General features: G+C 38.8%; 1 protein-coding gene across 1 annotated transcript in view; it reads left to right on the top strand.

The window, feature by feature from the left end:
• Window positions 1-17,866, top strand: part of TAF4 (TATA-box binding protein associated factor 4) — a 36,270-nt gene extending 18,404 nt beyond the window's left edge. The window contains exons 3-16 of the mRNA XM_021553540.2: window positions 2,397-2,563; window positions 3,302-3,421; window positions 5,076-5,195; window positions 5,926-6,048; window positions 6,764-6,853; window positions 7,886-8,140; window positions 8,343-8,487; window positions 8,979-9,093; window positions 9,698-9,867; window positions 10,443-10,573; window positions 11,216-11,341; window positions 12,729-12,785; window positions 12,881-13,000; window positions 16,333-17,866. Coding sequence (XP_021409215.1) covers window positions 2,397-2,563; window positions 3,302-3,421; window positions 5,076-5,195; window positions 5,926-6,048; window positions 6,764-6,853; window positions 7,886-8,140; window positions 8,343-8,487; window positions 8,979-9,093; window positions 9,698-9,867; window positions 10,443-10,573; window positions 11,216-11,341; window positions 12,729-12,785; window positions 12,881-13,000; window positions 16,333-16,500 — 1,907 coding nt within the window. The 3' untranslated portion in view covers window positions 16,501-17,866. The remainder of the gene's footprint in view (window positions 1-2,396; window positions 2,564-3,301; window positions 3,422-5,075; window positions 5,196-5,925; window positions 6,049-6,763; window positions 6,854-7,885; window positions 8,141-8,342; window positions 8,488-8,978; window positions 9,094-9,697; window positions 9,868-10,442; window positions 10,574-11,215; window positions 11,342-12,728; window positions 12,786-12,880; window positions 13,001-16,332) is intronic.
• Window positions 17,867-20,392: the final 2,526 nt, after the last annotated feature.

Below are 20,392 nucleotides of genomic sequence, written 5' to 3'. Positions count from 1 at the left end.
GTGTGGTGCAGACACATTGCTGAGACCGATGGGTGTGTCAGGCTGGAGACAGGAGCAGGTATCACAGAGCTCTGCACCACTGCCTGATGCCATCCAAGTCTAATCTGCAAGGGAGCTGCTTTGGCTTAGGGCTTGCAAACTTCAGTCACTTTTGCACTGGGAAAGAAGTTTAAACACACCACCCCATCCAAAACCAGACTTAGCATTTCTAATGTTGCTTCTGTCAGGAAAAAATGTGTAACTCTTTGAAGAATTTGGGTGGCACATTAATTATGGGATACCTTAGGGAACTCCCAAACTGGTGAAGTTTAGGAAAAAGGGTTTGTTGTGGCATGTCAGTGTAGTTGTGGCATTTAAGGACTTCTGAAAGCTCGGGCATAGGTAGTTGCATGGGGCCTTTTCAGTTCCTATAAACTAAATAAATACTCAAAAAGCCTTAATATTTGATGTTGACTTGAAAATAGCTCCTCTAATCAGATTTCCACTGAACTGATGATTTAGTTTATAATATTGAAGATTTCCACCGATTCAGCATTTAGCTGCTTCAGCTGATCGTTATGAGGGATGACAAAAAATGGGCAATGTGAGTTAATTTCCCAAGATTTTATGTTTGCAGACTGAAGAGGATGCCAGATTCTTTTGGTGCAGGAATGAGATTGATGTAGTAGCAGGTCATTCTGTAGTCTTTAAAATGTTCCGTTTCTCTGTCTTTTGTCAGTAGCTCCTTCCCTATAGTGTTAGGGTGGTGGTGAGAAAGTAGTGATGGTTCCAGTGAGCAGCCCACAGGATGAAGCTCTGTGTTTGCTATTAAGGTTCTCCTAAGAAGAGGTGGTGGGGTGTATGCCTTTGCTGTTTTAAAGGAAATACTTCTCCCTACATAAGTTACAGGAGAAGAGACCTTACTTTTTGGAATGGCTTGGAAAAATAGTTTTTTGGACCTGACAGCTAAACAAAAAGTATTTACTTCTACAGTCTGCAAGATAATAAATAAGTTTCTTCCCCTCCTTCTTTCCTACATAAAATTACTTTGAAGATATTTGTTTCTAGATACAACACTTGTCCATAGCACTTTGTGCATCCCACCTTAACACTTCTAAATAAGTTGTGATGGAAAGTCACATTTTGGATGTAAACTAGTTTAACATCTCTGTGTGATTGTGCTTCATTAAAAGAGAGTTAATGTAGAGAGTGTAAGGAAAAATTACGGGTAAATCAACTAAGGCTTTTCTTTTGAACTCATTTTTCTAGAAATCAGTAAATTAATTTTCGCAGTTTACTTGTAAAACTGTCCAAGAAAACTGTTTAAGGCGTTGTCTGTAAACATTTCAGCACTTCACCAGAATAGAAAAGCAAATAAAAGCTTGATTCTTTTGAAGTAGTCATGCTCTGAAATGCAATAGACCACATCTCCAGATACTGTCGGGGAGCATGTATGGGCTTTTGATTCACTGAACAACACTTCAGAAAAACTTTCTGATTTCACTAGTGCCTCTTGATTTTCATGGCGAGGGCTCTTCCTGTAGCTGCTCAGAATAGCCAACTAATTTTGAGTGCCCAGTTTGTTTCCTTAGGTGGCTTTTTCAGGACTGATGAGGTCCTGAGGCTCTCAGGGACTAAGTGAGGCAAGCTGAATGAAGGAGCTCTTGGCAAACAGTTCATGTTGTCCAGGTCCTATTTGTGTCTTCAAGGAAGAGAGAATCACATCTGAAAATCTGCGTGTTAAAATCTGGTTCCCTACAGCTACCCAGTGGGGTTAAGTGTATTGATCTGAGTGACTGAGCAGGGAATGACTTCCTCATTTCCCTCTCTGTTTTATTTTTCATTTGGGGTGTAACATGGCACAGTACAGTCTGTTGCTGATGCACATGAGAGAGATTATGATTTTATAGCCACTTTCATTACTAAATTGGTTATGGGAAATTAATTTAGAACTTAGACAATTGTGTTGCTGTTGGTAGTGAAGCCTAGGTTTGATTATTTTTCTTCCTCTCTTAAAGACAAACTAACAGGAATCTCGCCTAATGGCAGGATTTTTTTTATTTGTGGTGTCTCATAAATGTCTTAGAAAAAAGCAGGTAGGATTTTTACAGGATTACTCATTTTAACTTCAAGTCACATAGAGTATTTGTGGTTAGGGCAGATAACAACTCGCTGTGTTTAGATGCACACTATACTGAGCATTTAGAGTATTTCTGAAATTAAGTTATTCAACACAAAATACAATAATGCAGCTGGGTATTTTGCTTTTATTCTAAACCTCTCTTGTTAGCTGCCTAGTCCTTCAGCAGTACACTAATTCCATATGTATCCAACTTGGATAAAAATAAAACAAACATAAAAATATGCTCTTTGATATTTGCAAAGGATGTGTTCCTTGACCACTCTCTGTTTTGCAGGCATGGTCCTGGTGCGCAGTGAGAACGGGCAGCTGCTGATGATCCCCCAGCAAGCCCTGGCACAGATGCAGGCACAGGCACACGCCCAGTCTCAGCCTCAGAACACTCTGACTCCTCGTCCTGCTACACCTACCAGTGCACCCCCAGTGCAGATATCCACAGTGCAGGTCAGTCCAGCCAGCTGTGCTGCTAAAAACTGTCTTGTTCCCTGTGCAGAATACGTGAGAAAGTCAGGTGTGATATTAGTAAAGAAACCATAGATCTAACTGGGATGTACAGACTTTTTATAGATTCATAGACTCTCAGAATAGTTGGTGTTGGAAAGGTCTTGGAATGGGCCTTAAAGCTGATCCAGTTCCTGTCATGGGCAGGGACACCTTCCACTAGACCAGGTTGCTTCAAACCCCATCCCAACCTGGGCTGGAGCACTTCCCAGGAATGGGGAGTCCACACCTCTCTGGGCAACCTGTGCTGGGGCCTCATCACCCTCATAGCCAAGAATTTCTTCCAAATAGCTAATAGAAATCTACTTTCCACAAAGCATAGGCATTGCATTTTGTTCTTAATTCTGTTACAGCTTGGCTGTTACTCATCAAAAATATTTTTACATGTCTGAATCTCATTAAGTTGAAAACTTTGATATAAAGAAGACCATATATGGTTAATGTGTACAACTCTTCTCAGAATAAATACAAGACTAAAAGAAAAGAAAATGATATGGATATATGTACTCCAAGATTCTGACAGTTGCATTAAGTTCAAGACTGAAAAACCTTCTTGGAGTCTTGTGCTTCAGATGCATTCTTTGCTGTTTGTAATAATGCAGAATCAGAACACTAGATAAAGCAGTTGGTATTTAATATAGGCACTGATGTGTTTATGATTTTTTTTTTCCTCTTCCCCAGGCTCCAGGAACACCCATTATTGCACGGCAGGTGACACCAACTACTATCATCAAACAAGTGTCTCAGGCTCAAACAACAGTGCAACCCACGACAACGCTGCAGCGTCCCCCGGTTGTGCAAGTGAGTGTGTAGGGAAGTGATGTGTGCATGAGACTGCCAGGCACACAGGAAATGCAATTGCTCAGTGCAGGGAAGAAATACCTTCTGGATTAGCCTGTCTAAAACATCTGCAGGTTTCAGTGCATATATTTTGGATGTACAGGTATAATTTTTTATATGTATGTTGGTATTATTTCGTATTACACCTGTACATATCTCCATTTAAAGGTATTGTGTTTTAGTTTGTACAGTCACAGAGCTGCCTAAAATAAAATACTTTATCCTTCCTGCTTAAGGGAAGTGACAAGAATTCCCCTTGGATTTGGGGCTGTAGTGTTATTCCTGTGATGGATCTGCAGTCCTCTGAATTCTGCAGCAAAATTTACAATTGCTAAGATGCCTGCACTGGCAGCCTTCTCATCCTGAAACCTTCTCCCTTTGACATGAGTCTGCTTTGGTCTGTGTCCTTCTGGAGACTGATAACTCACAGAGAGACTGATGTCAGTCTGGGCTGGCCTCTATTCATTTTGGGCTTGCTTGGACATTTTTTTTGAGATGTAAAGAGTTTAAAAAGCAGTGTAAGAGTGTGAAATTCTCCATATTGCTTCCAGGCAGCGGTGATACAATATGATTGCTGTCGCCTAATCTGCCTCATTGTGCTTTCTTCATCCTTTGAGTAGACAGGATTAGAGAGTTTTAATTTAAAACATGCAGGTTTTGCTATGCATCCAGTTAACCTTTTTCCCCTCAGAGAGCCTTTCCCTATGCCAGTGATCTTTCTAGATCTAAGAGTTAATTTACCTAACTGAGTCTCCTTAATTTGCACTGCTGTTATACAGGAAAAAAAAACCCACCATCATTCCATCTGCATATTTTGTGCTGTAATGAGCACACCATGAACTTCATTTATCCTGATTTAAAAAAAAAGACAAATTAAATCTTTGTCTCCCTTAGTTTCTCCTAAAATACTAAGAAAGTTAGCTTTGGCAGCAGGGGAACCTCTTTTTTTGTGCATCTTTATATAAAGAACAAGTTTACAAATTATTTGTGAACATTCTGGGTGTCAGTTGTAGCTTGGCAGGAACTTGTCTGTCAGACTGGGTTGTTGTTAATAATTGGAGTGTTGGAAGCCCATCCCATGAATGAGCTGTGTATGTGAAAGGATCTTGCTTGTAATTATGATTCTTTGGAGCTGATATTTCTACTTCAGATTAGCAATTTGTCTACAAAACTAGAAAAATGTTTTGGCCTGTTGTTCATCACGAAGACCTCAATAAGACCAAACCTTTTGTGTCAGTTGTGCCTTTTTAGAAATTCCTCCCTTTGGAAGTGGCATTTAATGAAGCAGGCAAAAATATACATTGAATTCACAGGAATTCAGCACTTGTTTTAGTTGAGTTTTGAAACTCCGCTGGCTGAGATTATGTTTCTGGTATTTTATTCAGTGACCAAAAATCGCGCAATTTTTCATCAACTTTTGGCATTCCCGTTTCCAATGTTTTTAGTGCCATCTGGTGGCCGTTTCCTTCCACTGCACCAGACCATGAGCAACTTATTTATAGCAGCTGTGAAAAGTGTTCTACTGCCCTGTGGCTCATCTTCTGTTTGATGGCTCAGGAAAACAGCTTCTTAGTACGTTCCATGGAAAATAATATTGTGTTTTTATTCTCTGCAGCCTCAGATTGTTCTGGGTGGTACTGCACAAACAACCACATTGGGGACAGCAACAGCTGTACAAACTGGAACTCCTCAGAGAACGGTGCAAGGGACAACGGCCACCTCCACTGCTGCCACAGTAAGATTCTGAGAAATGTAACATCTGTTTGTGTCCACTCACACATGCATGATGTGCATATATGCACATGCATGTAAACACAGGTGGGAGTGGAGGTTAGTAAAGATGCAGGAATTCTGTGAGCTGTTGACCTTGAAAAGGTAAACTTTAATAGAACCATATAATTTACAAGGTGTGGGTAGAGGTCACTTGAATTTTGATAGGTGTCAAAGTGTTTTTATTGCTGTAACAGTATTAAAACAGTAATTTAAATAACATATTATATATATTTTATAGAACAATGAATTGTTCAGCACTGTGGAAGAGAAGCAATATAAGAATAGGGATAAGCAGCTGGCAGTGATTGATTCAAACTGCCTTTTCAGGATGGCAAAACAGGGAGAATCCATGTACTATGCACTGTGAAACAACAGCTTTACTATTTTTTGAACTGCTAAAACATGTATTTTCCCATATACAGTGTGCTATTCTTAAAATACTTGGTGTTTCCTAATTTCATGAAGAATCACAATTACTTAAATTTTGGTAACAAAAATGTACAATATGTAGAGTATATGAAAAAAAGAATTTCAGTCTGTTTATGCTTTAAGGTAAGGGATATGTATCTATAACTATTATTCTGTACTGATGAACTAATGAACTTTATTTCATGGAGTGTATGGTCAGATCAATATTAAGAGGAGTTTGTCTTTGTTTCTCTGATTGTTTTCCTTTTACTATTCCTTCTAAGGAAACAATGGAAAATGTGAAGAAATGCAAAAACTTTCTGTCCACATTAATAAAACTGGCATCATCTGGAAAACAGTCCACCGAGACTGCGGCTAACGTGAAGGAATTAGTACAGAATCTGCTGGTAAGAAAAGTTCATCAGAAGTTGTAAAATACAGTATCGGGGCAAATTCAGACTCAGAATTGGTTTTTTTTTGTGTTTTTTTTTTTTTTTTTCCATCAGTGGACAGAGTTTATAAAATCTGAGCTAAATCAAATTAACTTTGCCTCTTCTGAATTAAAATAGATGGATAAATTTTCCATTAAGTTTATTACTGCTAATATTCATGCATGAGAACATTAATTCAGTTGGAGTGTGAGTAATGCAAGTAGTGGCTGTTTAAATTCTACATTTTGATAAATCAATTAATAAAAAGATGTATTACGTACTTGAGGGAAAACACTTCAGCTGGTGCAGTAGTTGACTGTAGGAAATCACAGGTTTTTACAAAAAAAAAAAAAAGGTAATAAATGTTACCTGATATATTAATATGAAAGTTTGACATATTTAATATTTATAGAATGAGTGCTGGAATTGTTTAGCCTACTTGTTAGCAACTTTTAAGTCATAGTGAAGCTGTGTATTCTAGCATGCAGTAACCAGAGGTCTTTAGTTCTTATTACTTGAAATTTATAGTAAAGTTGGTTACTACCATAAAGCTATTGGTAACTAAAAATAATGAGGTATGATAAAACCACTTATTTTCAGTATGTTCCCAAGTCTTAATTTTTTTTTTGTGTTGGATATCTGTAAAAATTAATTTCTACAAGTTTGTTCATTTGGATTTTCTGTTTTGAAGGATGGAAAAATTGAACCAGAAGATTTCACCAGTAGGCTCTACAGAGAACTTAATTCTTCACCTCAACCTTACCTTGTGCCTTTCCTGAAGGTAACTCATCTTCACTACTCTTCCTTTATCTCTGTGGTTATATATCAGCAGCAATGAACACAAGCACATCCTTTGCCTTTATAGGTGGACTTCCAAAATCATGTTAAAGCAAATTTTAAATGGTGCCTGGTTAGGCTTTTGCTCCCTTAAAAAATGGTTTTTGTGTCTTAGTTCCTAGAGTTTGTTACTGTGATTCATTGCCATAGTCAGTAATGTAACTTCTACCATGGTGACACATTGTAGCTCTTTTGAGAAATCGGAAAAGTTTTCTTCCTGTGACTGAAACCACAAACCTATTCATTGATTTATTGCTCTCTTTTTTTTCTTAGAAAGCAAAGGGATTCAGTGATATAGAAAACTGTACCTTCTGGGGAAGTTTTGCCTGTACTGTAAACTGGTTTGGATAAGCAGGAAATTTGTCATCTCCCAGTGATAAAACTCCCAGTGATAAATCACTTTTGACATAAATTTATAGTAGTTCAGCAAATCCCAAAATAGTATTTATTGCAAAACATTTACCATCAGTGAAAATACAACAGCCCTGAATTGTAAGAATGTAACCGCTTGATTAATGTATGATTATGGGATATAGTTGTAGGTGTGTGTTGACATTTCTGGGTTCTTAAATGCTTGTCCAACCTTGAGCTGTTGCTATAAGAAAACGACTAATTCAAGAAGCCACCAAAACACTGTGGTCTCTGTTGAGCTATTCTGAAATCTTCCCTGCTGTTCTAGTGTGACTTTTAAGCTGTAGGATGACAGTCAAGGAAGGTACACGGCCTTGGGTTGTTAAATACATACCAGGGGTTCCAGGCAGGCTGCATAGCCTAGATACCCATGATATCTAAATGGTATTGTCCGTCTGTCCTGCTAATTAAATAGGAGCAGGTTGGTATTTGTGTGCTCACCTTTCCTCAGGTGCACACAGACCAATCCAATGGACTGAAATGAAACGCGTCACTTCTTGACAGTTAATATTGTGTGAGCCAGGATTAAACAACTCAGCCAAACTCTTTCCTTTCCCCTTTTCAGAGGAGTTTACCTGCCTTGAGACAGTTAACACCAGACTCTGCAGCTTTCATTCAGCAGAGCCAGCAGCAGCAGCCGACGACGCAGGCGACGATAGCCACGATCCCGTCGGCGGCGGCCGTGCTGCTGAGCTCCTCGGTGCAGCGCACGGCGGGCAAGGCCACTGCCACTGTCACCAGTACCCTCCAGCAACCTGTCATCAGCCTCACCCAGCCCACACAAGTTGGTGTCAGTAAACAAGGGCAGCCCACGCCACTGGTATGTGAGCTGAAGTGCAGCGTTTGTTATTGCACAGGGTTTCATTTTGATAGTACTTCTTAAGTTAGTGGTTTAGCTCAATCAAAGATCTGAGGAAAAAAAGTGTAACTTAAATTGCATCTTGGTTAAAGTGCTCTTAGGGTTTGTTCTTGTCACCTGATTCTCAGATTATTTACAGTTTTTTTTTCCTTATTATTTGCAGGTTATCCAACAGTCTCAAAAAGCAGGGGCATTGATAAGGCCTCCACAAGTAACGTTGACACAGACCCCCATGGTGGCACTGCGGCAACCACACAGTCGTATTATGCTCACCACTCCTCAAATCCAACTGAATCAACTTCAGACAGGTAAGAGGTCAAGATACTTGTCATATGCCATATTTGATAGCACTACCTGAAATGTGGTTTAGGGATTGCTTGCCCAGAGAAGTTGTTGATACCCCATTCCTGAAGTGTTCAAGGGCAGGCTGGATGGGGCTTGAAGCAACCTGGTCTAGTGAAAGGTATCAGAGGGGTTGGAATGAGATGATCTTCAAGGTCCTTTCCTGCCCAAACCATTCTGTGGTTTTATGAATGTCAGTTCATAAGTGCCCTGTTTGTACTACTGCTAAAATCTTCCAATGTATAGTGCCATAGTGGCTGGGGGTACAGATCTATCAGGGCAGCATTGACAGAGAAATGGAATTATGTGGGAAGGGCCCTGTTTTTACCTGGGTGAAATGCTGACAGAAGCTGTTGAGGTCAACTCTTTGTACCAGACCTATTGCCATAACTACCTGTGACTGGCTTGCACGTGTGAACTCTACTGGTGGAGTAAAATCCTGTCTGTCTTCTTGCAGTACCTGTGGTAAAACCAGCAGTATTACCTGGAAACAAAGCTATTGCCACTGTTTCGACACAAGTAGCTGCTGCTCAGAAGAATAAACTGAAAGAACCTGGGGGAGGCTCTTTTAGGTGAGGAACTGTATGCTTATGCTTGGGCAGCTGAACTCAGACCTTTCTGGTGCTGAATCCATCTGGGGAAACTCACAATAACCTTGAGGTGGATTTTCTGGATGTAGATTTACTTCTTCCTTAAAGATTTCAACAAACAGCACTGGACATACTCGTGCCAGACTGGTTTTAGCATTTAGCTGGCACTAAACCTCATAAACAATTCCTGCCCAGACAAGCAAGTGGAATTCATTCCTTCTCTTCTCCCAGCTCTGCATGAGTTACTCAGTGAGGTACAGCCTGTCTTGGTGGTGAGGGCAGATTATTATTGTTTTGTAGTAGGGATTTGTCTGGTCTCTTGTTTCTCAAGGTGTTGAAACATTACATAGGAAAGGATCTTGGAAAAAACAGGAAGTACAAAATTAGTGCTCTTTGAAGTCAAAGCAGTAATTTCTCATTTACAAACAAATGAGTTGTATTTTATTATATCACAAAAGCAAATAAAATGTAAAATTAATTATTCAGGTTTATGGTGGAATTCATTATGTGCAGCTGTGGCATCATAGCAGTGTGTGCAGATAAGCAGTAAATGTTATGATTATAATAAATTTTCCTTCCTTTAAAGGGATGATGATGACATTAATGATGTTGCATCAATGGCTGGAGTCAACCTGTCAGAAGAAAGTGCTCGGATATTGGCGACAAACTCTGAGCTCGTGGGCACGTTAACAAGGTCCTGTAAAGATGAAACCTTCCTTTTCCCAGCACCTTTACAAAGAAGGATATTAGAAATAGGTATGTTCTTTTATCTTGAACATTAGTAAAAACAAATTTCACTACTCTTAGGTTTAATTGAAGGCATTTCCAACGAAATCGGTTTGAATAATTAAAAGTTGTTGGAGTCGTTACCTTCTTGTGTTTTCTGGTATATTCAGATGCTTGTGGGAAATCATTTGTCATGAATAGTGCCATGGAGATTTGCCTTCTAAAGTGATGGCAATTCAACATCAAAACTACTCAATCTGGCTGAAAATCTGACTGTATAAACTAATGAGGTGTATCAAGCATGACACAAACAATGAAATAAGTCCAGAAGAACTTTTATCAGCTTTACTTAGTAATTTAGAATTTATGTTGGAACAAAAAGCAATCTTGAATTCTTTGTTACACTGTAGTACAAAGAATTTATTAATAGATTGTCAATTTTGTTAAACTAATATGAATTTTAATATGTGTGTAATTTCCTGTTTAATCCTTGTCTGAGAATCATATTTAGAAAAAGGGATTAAAATTTCTATGACTGAGATTTTACTCATATTTAGTTGTATTGTAAAATGATTTTTTGCAACCCACTTGTGTTCTGATTGTAGGTAAAAAACATGGAATAACAGAAATCCATCCTGATGTAGTTAGCTACGTATCACACGCTACACAACAAAGACTACAAAACCTCGTAGAAAAACTATCAGAGACTGCTCAACAAAGGAATATTTCCTACAAGGTAACTGTATTTAATTGCTCAAATCAAATGACAAAACTGCACAAATTCAGCAGGCTGTGGTGTTGACTGTAATGCAGGAGTTCAGGTGTTCTTTTTTCTGTGAAATCACGTTGTTTATTCTCTTTGACTCATTCACCTTCCATTAAGATATTAATACACATGGGTGACTGGAACTTTTCAGCTTGCATATACAAAATGATTTTGAAACAAATGCAGAGAAGCTGTGCCCTCCCCTTTATTTATTATGTCAAATGTGTAGTGTGTGAGTGATTGTAGAGTCAGACAGATAAAAGGACTGCTTTGAATTCCCAGGAGACTGCTATCTGACAGATGTGTGTTCCTAATAGATGCAAATGCCTGAGCAGTGTTTAAAAAAACACACAGTTCTGTGAAATATGTTGGAGAGGTTAAAGCTGTGATGATATTAGTTTAGAAGTCAAAATCTGATGATTCATGGAATAGAACAAAATGCTTTTAAGAGTTCTAGCTGGTTTGACTGGTGTAAATATACTCCTGCTATTTGTCTGAAAAGGACAAAGTGAACATTGTAGCTTTGAATGTGTATGTTCTTCCCCAGTACAGTACAAGTTAACAGCTTTGTTTTTAAGGGAGTAATGAGAAATGTATTTGCTGTATTTTCAGGATGATGAAAGATACGAACAAGCAAGTGACGTTCGGGCACAGCTCAAGTTCTTTGAACAACTTGATCAAATAGAAAAGCAGCGTAAAGATGAACAAGAAAGGGAAATCTTAATGCGTGCAGCAAAGGCAAGTGCTTGGCTTTCACACGTGTTTGCAAAGTGTCAGTTTTGACATCAAAACTGCAGAGTTTCTTCTCATTCTAAAACACTTGCAATGAAGGGGAAGACTAATCTTCCAAGATGGAACTTGATGAATGTGTTCTTAACTAGAGCTCAGTTTTGCTTTTCATTGTAAAGCATGGGAAACAGCTTCTTTGCCACTCTCATTGCGTGTTCCCAAATTAAAAGGAGTCTTGAAATACAGTTTTTGCATTTTGCGTTGGCAAAGAAAGATGAATTTTATAACTTGGTGGTACTCCTAAATGTAATAGAGAGGTTACAGGTATTTTGGAGACTAGAAATAGAATTCAGAAAGATTTTTTACAAATTGGAGAAATACAATCAATAGGAAGCAGTGATGTAAACATGAATGTGAACATTAAACTGTGGCTTTACTCAGTGAATATAGGATGAATATGATTAGGTAAGAGTACCCTAGAAATAATTCACAAAATAACCTATGTTTTCTGTTAGTTTTGTGAACCAGCATGAGTTGACATGTCAAAATCCAAATTGATTTTGTTGTTGACCTAAAGAATGTAAGGGATTAACAACACTCAGGATTTGATAGGACGAGAGGAAATGGCCTCAAGTTGCGTCAGAGGAGGTTTAGATTGAATATTGAGACCAATTTCATCACTGAGAGGGTTGTCAAGCCCTGGAACAAGCTGCCCAGGGCAATGGTTGAGTCACCATCCTTGGAAATACTGTGTAGACGTGGCACTTGGGGGCATGGTTTAGTGGTGGGCTTGGCAGTGCAAGGGAAACAGTGGACTTGATGTTCTTAAAGGTCTTTCCTAATGTAAATTATTTCATTATTCTAAAAGTATGACACACACAAGGAGTGCAGGTGCCCAGTGAAATGGGCAGTTGCTGATGTAAATGGTCTTGGGTCACTCAGGTGCACTTTCAGCCTGCAGCCTGACCTGTGTGTGTAGGTGTAGCAGAAAGATCTGCTGTGAATAAGTGCTTGGTTACCCAGCAAGGGGAGGAATTGTTCCAAAAAGTACAAATCTGATTCCTTTGTTCATATGCAAAGTGTGCAATTGAGTTCACAGATCTGTGTAATTTGTGTCTTGTAATGGTTGCATTTAAGACATAATTGCCTGGCTACTCCTTTGCTATCTTTAACAAAGCACAAAAATGGGATGCCTTTTTCAAAAATAGAAACATTAAGAAAAGGAAAACTTTTAATTTCTAAAAGTTGTTTACTACTGTTGCCCTCTATAGATATTCCCCACTTCCTGCTGAAATTTAAGAAAAGCTTTCATATGTAATCTTTAACTGCTTTTGTAACTGAGTTAATTTTTCTTTCTTTTCGCCAACCACCTCCTGCTCATCCTTTATCAACACAGTCTCGATCTCGACAAGAAGATCCAGAACAGCTTAGGTTGAAACAGAAGGCCAAGGAGGTGAGTGCTGAGCTTAACATAAACTATTATTTTGGAAGTTTTATTTTGGAAGTTGAAAGAGAGAGAATGACCCATCCTTGTTGTGGCACACACAGATGCAGCAGCAAGAGCTAGCACAAATGAGACAGAGGGATGCCAACCTGACTGCGTTAGCTGCCATCGGTCCCAGGAAGAAAAGGAAAGTAGATTCACCAGGATCTGGATCAGGGACAGAGGTACAGTATAATTGCCACCTTCGGTTTTGCTGCCTCAGCCTCTGTGCAAACCTTTCTGTTGAGAACTTTTCCCCCAGTTTGTGGAAGCTCCCTGAGCAGCAGAAGTGTTTCGTGTTGAGATTTGCTCACTCCAAGGCTGGGATCAATTTTTAACACCTGTAGTGGCACAGGGAATAGAACCTGAGTGGTCTTTCCCTGATTCATGGAACTGGAGGGACATTAGAAAAACCATCTCTGATCTAAGAAGCTCAGCTTTTTGGACCTCCATAGTTTTGGAAGGAGATTTTTGTTGTTACAGCAAATCTAACTTGAAGTGCAGAGTAATGCTGAGGTAGGTGGGGTGGTAGAATTCAGTCACTGCTAAATTTGACAGCAGGAACTTCACGTTACAGGAGCTTACCTAATTTTTCTCTTCAGCAGTTGTTTTGCCTTAGTGTCTCACAGCACATGAGTTTGACCAGTTCCATCTGATCAGGATGTTCTTGCACGTCCTCTTTATATTCTACTGTTGAATTTGCCTTTTAAAAAATTCTCTGCAGACTAGGTATTGGAATGTTCAGTGACTGATTCATTTACATTCTGCTACGTGATTATCTGCTGTATTTCTCAACAAGTTAATAAACAAGATATGGTATAAAATTGCTTTCTGCATGAGACATTCAATATGGGATTTCTCTAATTTTTAAAAAGAACAAAACATTCTTGAAAATTGTCATTTGTTGGACCAAAAGCTCTTGCTATAATTTGAGGATTTTCCTCTGTGGGGTTTTGTGTCTGATAGCAAGTGACAGAATAGTAATAGTTTAATAGTCCTGTTTATTACTCTTTGAGCATTCTTAACTTTCAGTGCTAAAGCATTTATGCTGTAGAAAAGCCTCAAAAGAGTTCACCTTGTTTTATACTGAACTGTTGGAAGTAATAATTTACATGTGCTTGACATAAAATGGTAGAGAAAAATCTGAATACTAGTAAATGTTATTTTTGTTAATAAAAAAATCAAGTCTCTTGAGCATCTTTTAAAGTAATTTTAAGTTTTGAAATTTACTTAAATGTCTGTAACTGAGAATAAGACTTATTTTTATATAAGCTGACAAATTACTCTATTAAAGGTTTATAGATGTGGTTTAAAATTATGAAAATTACAGAATGGGGCACTTTGCAAAGATAGATGTGTACACAAATGAAGTTGTCTCAGAGGAATATGCTGAAGTACCTCATGCAGAGTTAATGTTGGTATTGCTTACTCCTGCATGCTCAGCTGTGCCACCTTAATGGTCTGTTAATGTCACTTAGGTTATGGGATGCATTTTGCATCTCCTGTGAACACTTGTTTGTATTTCATCTAAATCTTGACTAATTTAGTTATCTTAGATTAATCACTGGTTAACCAATTAACTACAGGTTCCCTGGAAATCCAATCTTTTTGTCTGCTTAATTAAGAAGCAGCTGCCTTTGATCTGATGCTCACAGCTGTGCTTTTGCTGCTGTGTCACTTGACATTTTTAAATTGGGCTCCACTTGTCACCATTTGTATGCAGTTTGTGGTAAAGGCATATTACAAGAAGTGTGGAAAATAAGGTTTGTTGTTACTTAGACACAGTTTTGTAAATGGAAGCTTTTGATGTCTACAATGCTGACTTTTAATTACATGTAAAATCACTTCTAAGTGGTAATTGCACTGTTTTGTTTCCAAATTCAACAAAACAGGTTGCTGTCAGTTTGAGAGTTTTATGTCCATGTGATTTTACTGAAAGTTATCAAAAAGCTTCTTAACTTATTCCATACATAATTCTGTGTCTTTAAAGAGTCCTGAAATTTTACCTTTGCATTTCAAGTATTATGGTCTACATAATAAAGCTCAGGCTTGAGCTTTCACTAAAGAGTATTTAAAACCCAGGAATAAAACCCCTTCCAGCCAATCTTTCTGTTCTCTAGCAATCATATGTATGTGAGAAAATTTAATTGGTGTCCAGTACTTTCCTGCATCTTCTAATTTCCACTGAAGTTGGTGAAAATTAGATGGCCAAATTGTGCAAGTGCCTTAAAATATCTCTTGAAAATCCAGCCTTTGAAACAGGATTTTAGGGATTTGGTGTTTGCTGGGTCAACACAGGGTTTGAAAACACAATCAAAAATCAACACAATCAAAAATCTGACTTTACTGTGGTGAAGCTCTGTGGTGAAGGAAGTTCACCTGCACTGACCAGAGTTCTACTAACCCAGAGTTATAATTTCTAGTGCAGGTTTAGGTTTGTTTGATCATCAATAATGTTCATTGATTAAATGCATTATTTTCACACATGTTAGTGGGAGCCTCAGCAGCATATTCACATGGCTGATGCACCACTCTAAATTTTGGCTTTTTCAAATCTGGGGTGTTTTTATTTAGAAAAAAATTTTGAAAATCCTCCAAACACAGTGGCAGATCAGTCTTTATTCACTGCTGGGGTGTGTTTGGTGTCATGAAGTATAAAATTTCATTAAAAAAAGACAAGATAACATAGAGAAAACTGAACGCGTAGCTGAGCCGCAGAAATGGAGCCCTTTCCCAGAAGAATTCATTATTTAGTAAATCCCTGTCAGGAGACAAAGATTCCCGGCTGGAAGCGGGGGCACAGCCTGGGTGCGCTCCGCGCGCGCCACCTGCCGGCCGCGGCGCGGTGCTGCAGCTGCTCCCGGCCCGCTCCCTCCCCGCCCTTCCTTCTGCTTTTTGCTTTCTTCTTCTTTTAAAAAGTGATTCGTATTACAATATCCGCCTGTTTATCCTGCCGCTTCGGGAAGCTCCCAGTGTGTACCAGAGGGATGAGTGATGCTGAGAGTTGGAGAAGCATTCCGGGGTCATTAGAGAATATGGGACTGTGTCTAGGAAAGCTTCTCCTAAGTTTAGTCCTGAGCTTGGTTACAGCTGTTGTCATCAGAAGGAGAGCACCCTGTCGTGGAGATCAGGGGGATCTAGGACATGATTCAAGAGCTCAGAGTCCAGGAAAAAGGACTGCTCCCCAGGTCATCCACAGCTCCTTGGCATCTGTATGCTGAAACTGTGAAGAATCCTATGCTTTCTATTTGGTTTGATTTGGTTATTGGGATTGCCTGTCCTTAGCACCTTCCTAAAAACACAGGCAGTGCTTTGGGGCTTATTTGTCTGTATTGAATGACACTGAAATCTTGTGATTGTTCAACTGTTATTAATAAATCAGAATTTAAAAGGAAATCTCTAATCTGGTAGCATACAGCTGCCTGACTATGCAGAGTTTTTAGGTCACACATTTTCTCTGAAAAGTTTTGGAGTGCTTTCAGGCATGGACTGATTGACCTGTTGTTGTGCTTTCCAGGGATGTGGTTCGAGTGCAGCAGTCCCAGGCAGCTCTGGAGTTGGAACAACCAGACAGTTTACGCGACAAAGGATAACGCGGGTGAACCTCAGGGACCTCATATTTTGTTTAGAAAATGAGCGAGAGACAAGCCATTCACTATTGCTATACAAAGCATTCCTTAAGTAAAATGGAAAAGATCAAGGTATTTTTGACGGAGAGACGCCTGAGGACATTTTTTAATATATTTGCAAATGACGCCTTTTTGTAACAAGCGAATGGGATATTGTTTAAAAAACAACCACCTCTTTACATGGAACAGTTTTATATTCCTGTTTATAAATAAACTCTTCAGTATAAGAGAAATACATTTCTGTAACAGTGAGGATACTTACAAGGCCTGTGGATACTATAAAAGGACAATTAAATTTTAACTCATCTCTTGATTGAGTGGCCTTCTTGCCAAACAAGCCATATATAAAGACTGATGGAATCGTTTAGCAAATAACTAGCTACCCTGTCAGCCCTGTAGCAGTTTCGACATTAATTGTTCATTTTTGTTCAGTTTTATTCAACTAAATCCATTACATAGGCATATGTCTACAGCAGATGACCTCATTTTGTTTAGCTTTTTTTTTTTTGAAACAGTCAGTTAGCAAAGCAAACTGATTTTTTTTAAGAATATTTATCTTTCCCCCAAATGCTCAAAATCTAGAGGGATATACAGTTAATTTTAAACATAACCTCAATTTTAATCACATTATTGCTTATTAGAGGCCCTGAAATCCCATAAAGGAGGGTTACTTCTGAATGTTTTAGCAGCATCTGTAAAAATGCATTTTGTTTGCTATAGTTTGTAAAGCTGTAAAGTTAAAAAAGGAAAAAAAGGAAAAAAAGAGAAACCTTTTCAGCATAAATATATTTTACTTGCACTGTGTTTTTTAGCTAAAGTGAAAGCTTAGATTAAACGAAATCAAAAGTTGAGAGGAATCATCGAAAGACTTTCTCAGTGTGAATCAAGTGTTGAAAAATGGTTGGTGTATTTTGTCAGTAACTGTACATAATTTTTGGCACATAACATAAAAATGGCTATGTAAACTATAATTATTTTGCTAAAAGACTGTATGCAAGCTGTGGGCCTACTTTAAAGATGTCCAGAGCAAAGTCCCTTCTTTGTACCTATTTTTTTATTACAAATATACTAATTGGTTCTTTATATTTTCAGAGGTTATTGTATTAAATTGTCTATTGATAGTACTTTTATGACTGTAAATACTTTGGCTTTCTTTGTGTGAACTCTCATGGTAGAATTTAACTCTCTTGCGTGTAAACTGAATGCTGATCAGTATTTTTATCAACACCTGACAACTGTTACACCCCTTTTATTTTGTCTTTTAGGAAATCCTGTCTTTCCTTTTTTTTTTCATGTAAATTTTGCACAGTTACTTGTTCATATGTAAATATTTTACTTTCAAAAATGAAGTTTTTAATTGCTATTGTTTTATATAGGATTGAAAGAAAATTAACTCCTTTATTAAAAACAAATTTATCTGTATTTGCTAATGTATTTTTCTCTCTAAATCTTTTCTCCACTTGGATTTATTTTTCTTGGTACAGTAAAAGATGAGTGCTTGAGGGGATGCTGTTTGCTAAAGATGCACTTTGGGATGTTTTTATACTGTTTTGTTTTATCAGTATTTTGGAGGTATGTGATTTCATGAATCTTGGCATTTGATTGTTGTCTTAGGGGTCTTGGAGTAACATCGGTGGACCCAAATCAGTGGGTTTGGTTTGCTTGGTTTTTAAGCAGGGAAAGGTGTCTGCAACATCTGAAATATTTTGTATTTGTCTAGTGAAGGTTTAATAAAACAACCTCTCCTTGAGGGCAGCCTGCTCCCTCCAACACAGCTAAAGTGTTTTGCTGAAGAAGGTAGGATATAAAACACAATTATGAAAGAAAATAATCAGCGACACTTCTGATTATCAACATGAAAATCTGAGAAGCATCTCTGATCTTCTGCACTGAATATTTAGCTTTTGGGTTGTACTTTTTAAATTCCTCCTCTCATGAGCCACTTAATAATTTTGAGGGCCTAATCCTGCTCCTACATTAATTTGCTGATTATATCTTGCATACAGACAAATCTGCCCACAGGCTGCTGGCCCAAGCCCTGCTGTGCACAGGCACTGGCAGGAGATCAGGGTGTGAAAAAGGGGATCAGCTCCTAAAGGGATGTGCTCACCTGACACCGTGTGTGACACTGACCCGAGACTCTCATTGTTTGCAAACTCCAAACAGCCTTTCATTTGTGTCCTGGTGTTAAGTGGAAAGAAACACCTTCAACTTTTGGCCAAAACACATCCCCTGAATTGTAATTGTTAATCACCACTGGCCGGGCACGGACTGGGTGCAGTGTCTGCAAAGCTGTGGCAGGTAAGTGGGGAAGAAACTGAAAAAAATAGTTATTAACCTGGTGTGCTGTTCTTTGCTCTCCCTACTCAGTAGCTTGGAAATATTCTAGAGAGGCCAAGGGAGGACGAGGGAGAGATCTCCTGTAAGAGGAGAGCCTTGGTTCTGTTTTAAATAACATTAGTTTTAAGTGCACAGGCAGCCCTTCATGCCATATAATTTTTTCTCAGCTGAAAGATAAATATTCCTGTTATTAGTCAGAAAAGCTGATAGCATCCATCTCCCTCCAGTAGTTCAAATTCATGGAGTTTTGGACTGGGACACTGGCACTGTGAGGAGTTCTCACAGCACAGCAGTTGAAGACTTTTGTTCATTTGTTGCCAGTTTGGTTATTTTATGATAAAACTGGTAACTGTTTTTGAAGCTGCTCAGAAATTTGACATTTCAAAGTCACAGCTGAGGAGGGGTGGCATTTACAGGGCAATACCCGTGTACAACAGCACTCCTCTTTTATTAGTGACTTAATATAGAGAGAAATTAGGATTCTTTCCTGGCCCCAAAGCTTGTGCAGCTCCACCAGAGACTGAAGGTGAACGTGGGAGAGAATTTACTGCCCCTTTCCTTGGCTCTCTGTACCAAGACTGATGCACCTTTGTTGCAAGCACCCCCAAAACTAGTTTGCCACAGCTGGGTGTTCTCTGTGTGAGTCAGGGAGGGTTTATTGCACCTTTATTCTATCCCACTCTTTCAGCTCAGTGTCAGGGTTCTTTCTCTCTTTAAGTCTGTGACTTGTAGTGGGCTCTCTGCCCTGTGTTACAGAAGTCTTGATGTCCCTGTATTTTTTCAACACCCTTGATTGGGTAGTGCATAGCTCTAATGTTCCTGAATTGTTGATATCATTATTTTCCCAGCAGAAAAGTTGATCAGAACAGGTAGGATAGCATAAGGCACACTGAATTCAGCCTGTACTTATTTCACAGGTTTATAATTAAATAGATACGTTTTCAGGAAACCTTTTAATATATAGTGAGAGATGCATGTGTGATAAATAACATGTTTCACAGTAATTAAGATTTTATTGGAGTTTTCCCTATGATCCAAGAAGTTTCCCCACATTTCTGAGATTGTCTAAATTGCAAATTTAAAAAGAACTCCAATGACAATTTTAACCATTTTTTTAGCTTTACAGCTGTTTGTCCATCTGCAGAGAAGAGTCTTGACCATGGGGGTAAGTGAGGGAGGGTGGCACTTTCAGGAGTGACATTTCCCTGCAGTGTGGAGTATGGATCCACCTGCCCAGGTGAGTGTGCAGGGCCCTGTGCTTGGCTGTGCAAGGTGGGAGGGTCCCTTCTTCAAAGAATTCCCAGTGCTTGTGCCAGGATTTTTGCACAGCAGGGCTTTAGGCAAGGACCTGATGTGTTAAAATGTGGTGTAAGGTGCCAGGAGGAAAAGGTTTAGGTAGTATGGCTTGATCCTAATCTTTAGATTTTTGGGAATGCCATGGCAGCAGTCCCCCTGGCAAGGATTGCTCCTCAGTATTTGGGGAGGTTTTTTTAGCAGGTAACATTTCCCTGTCTATGGAAGTTGCCAGGCTGAAGAATTTGGGAGATGTTTGTTGGAGGGATGAATAGGGAGGGCAGCACCTTAAGGGCTGCTCTGCCATGGCTGACC

This window comes from Lonchura striata, chromosome 17, assembly GCF_046129695.1.
Source record: "Lonchura striata isolate bLonStr1 chromosome 17, bLonStr1.mat, whole genome shotgun sequence".
Lineage (NCBI taxonomy): Eukaryota > Metazoa > Chordata > Aves > Passeriformes > Estrildidae > Lonchura > Lonchura striata.
Note: the sequence above shows the minus strand (reverse complement) of the source record. Positions and strands in the feature narration are given on the sequence as shown.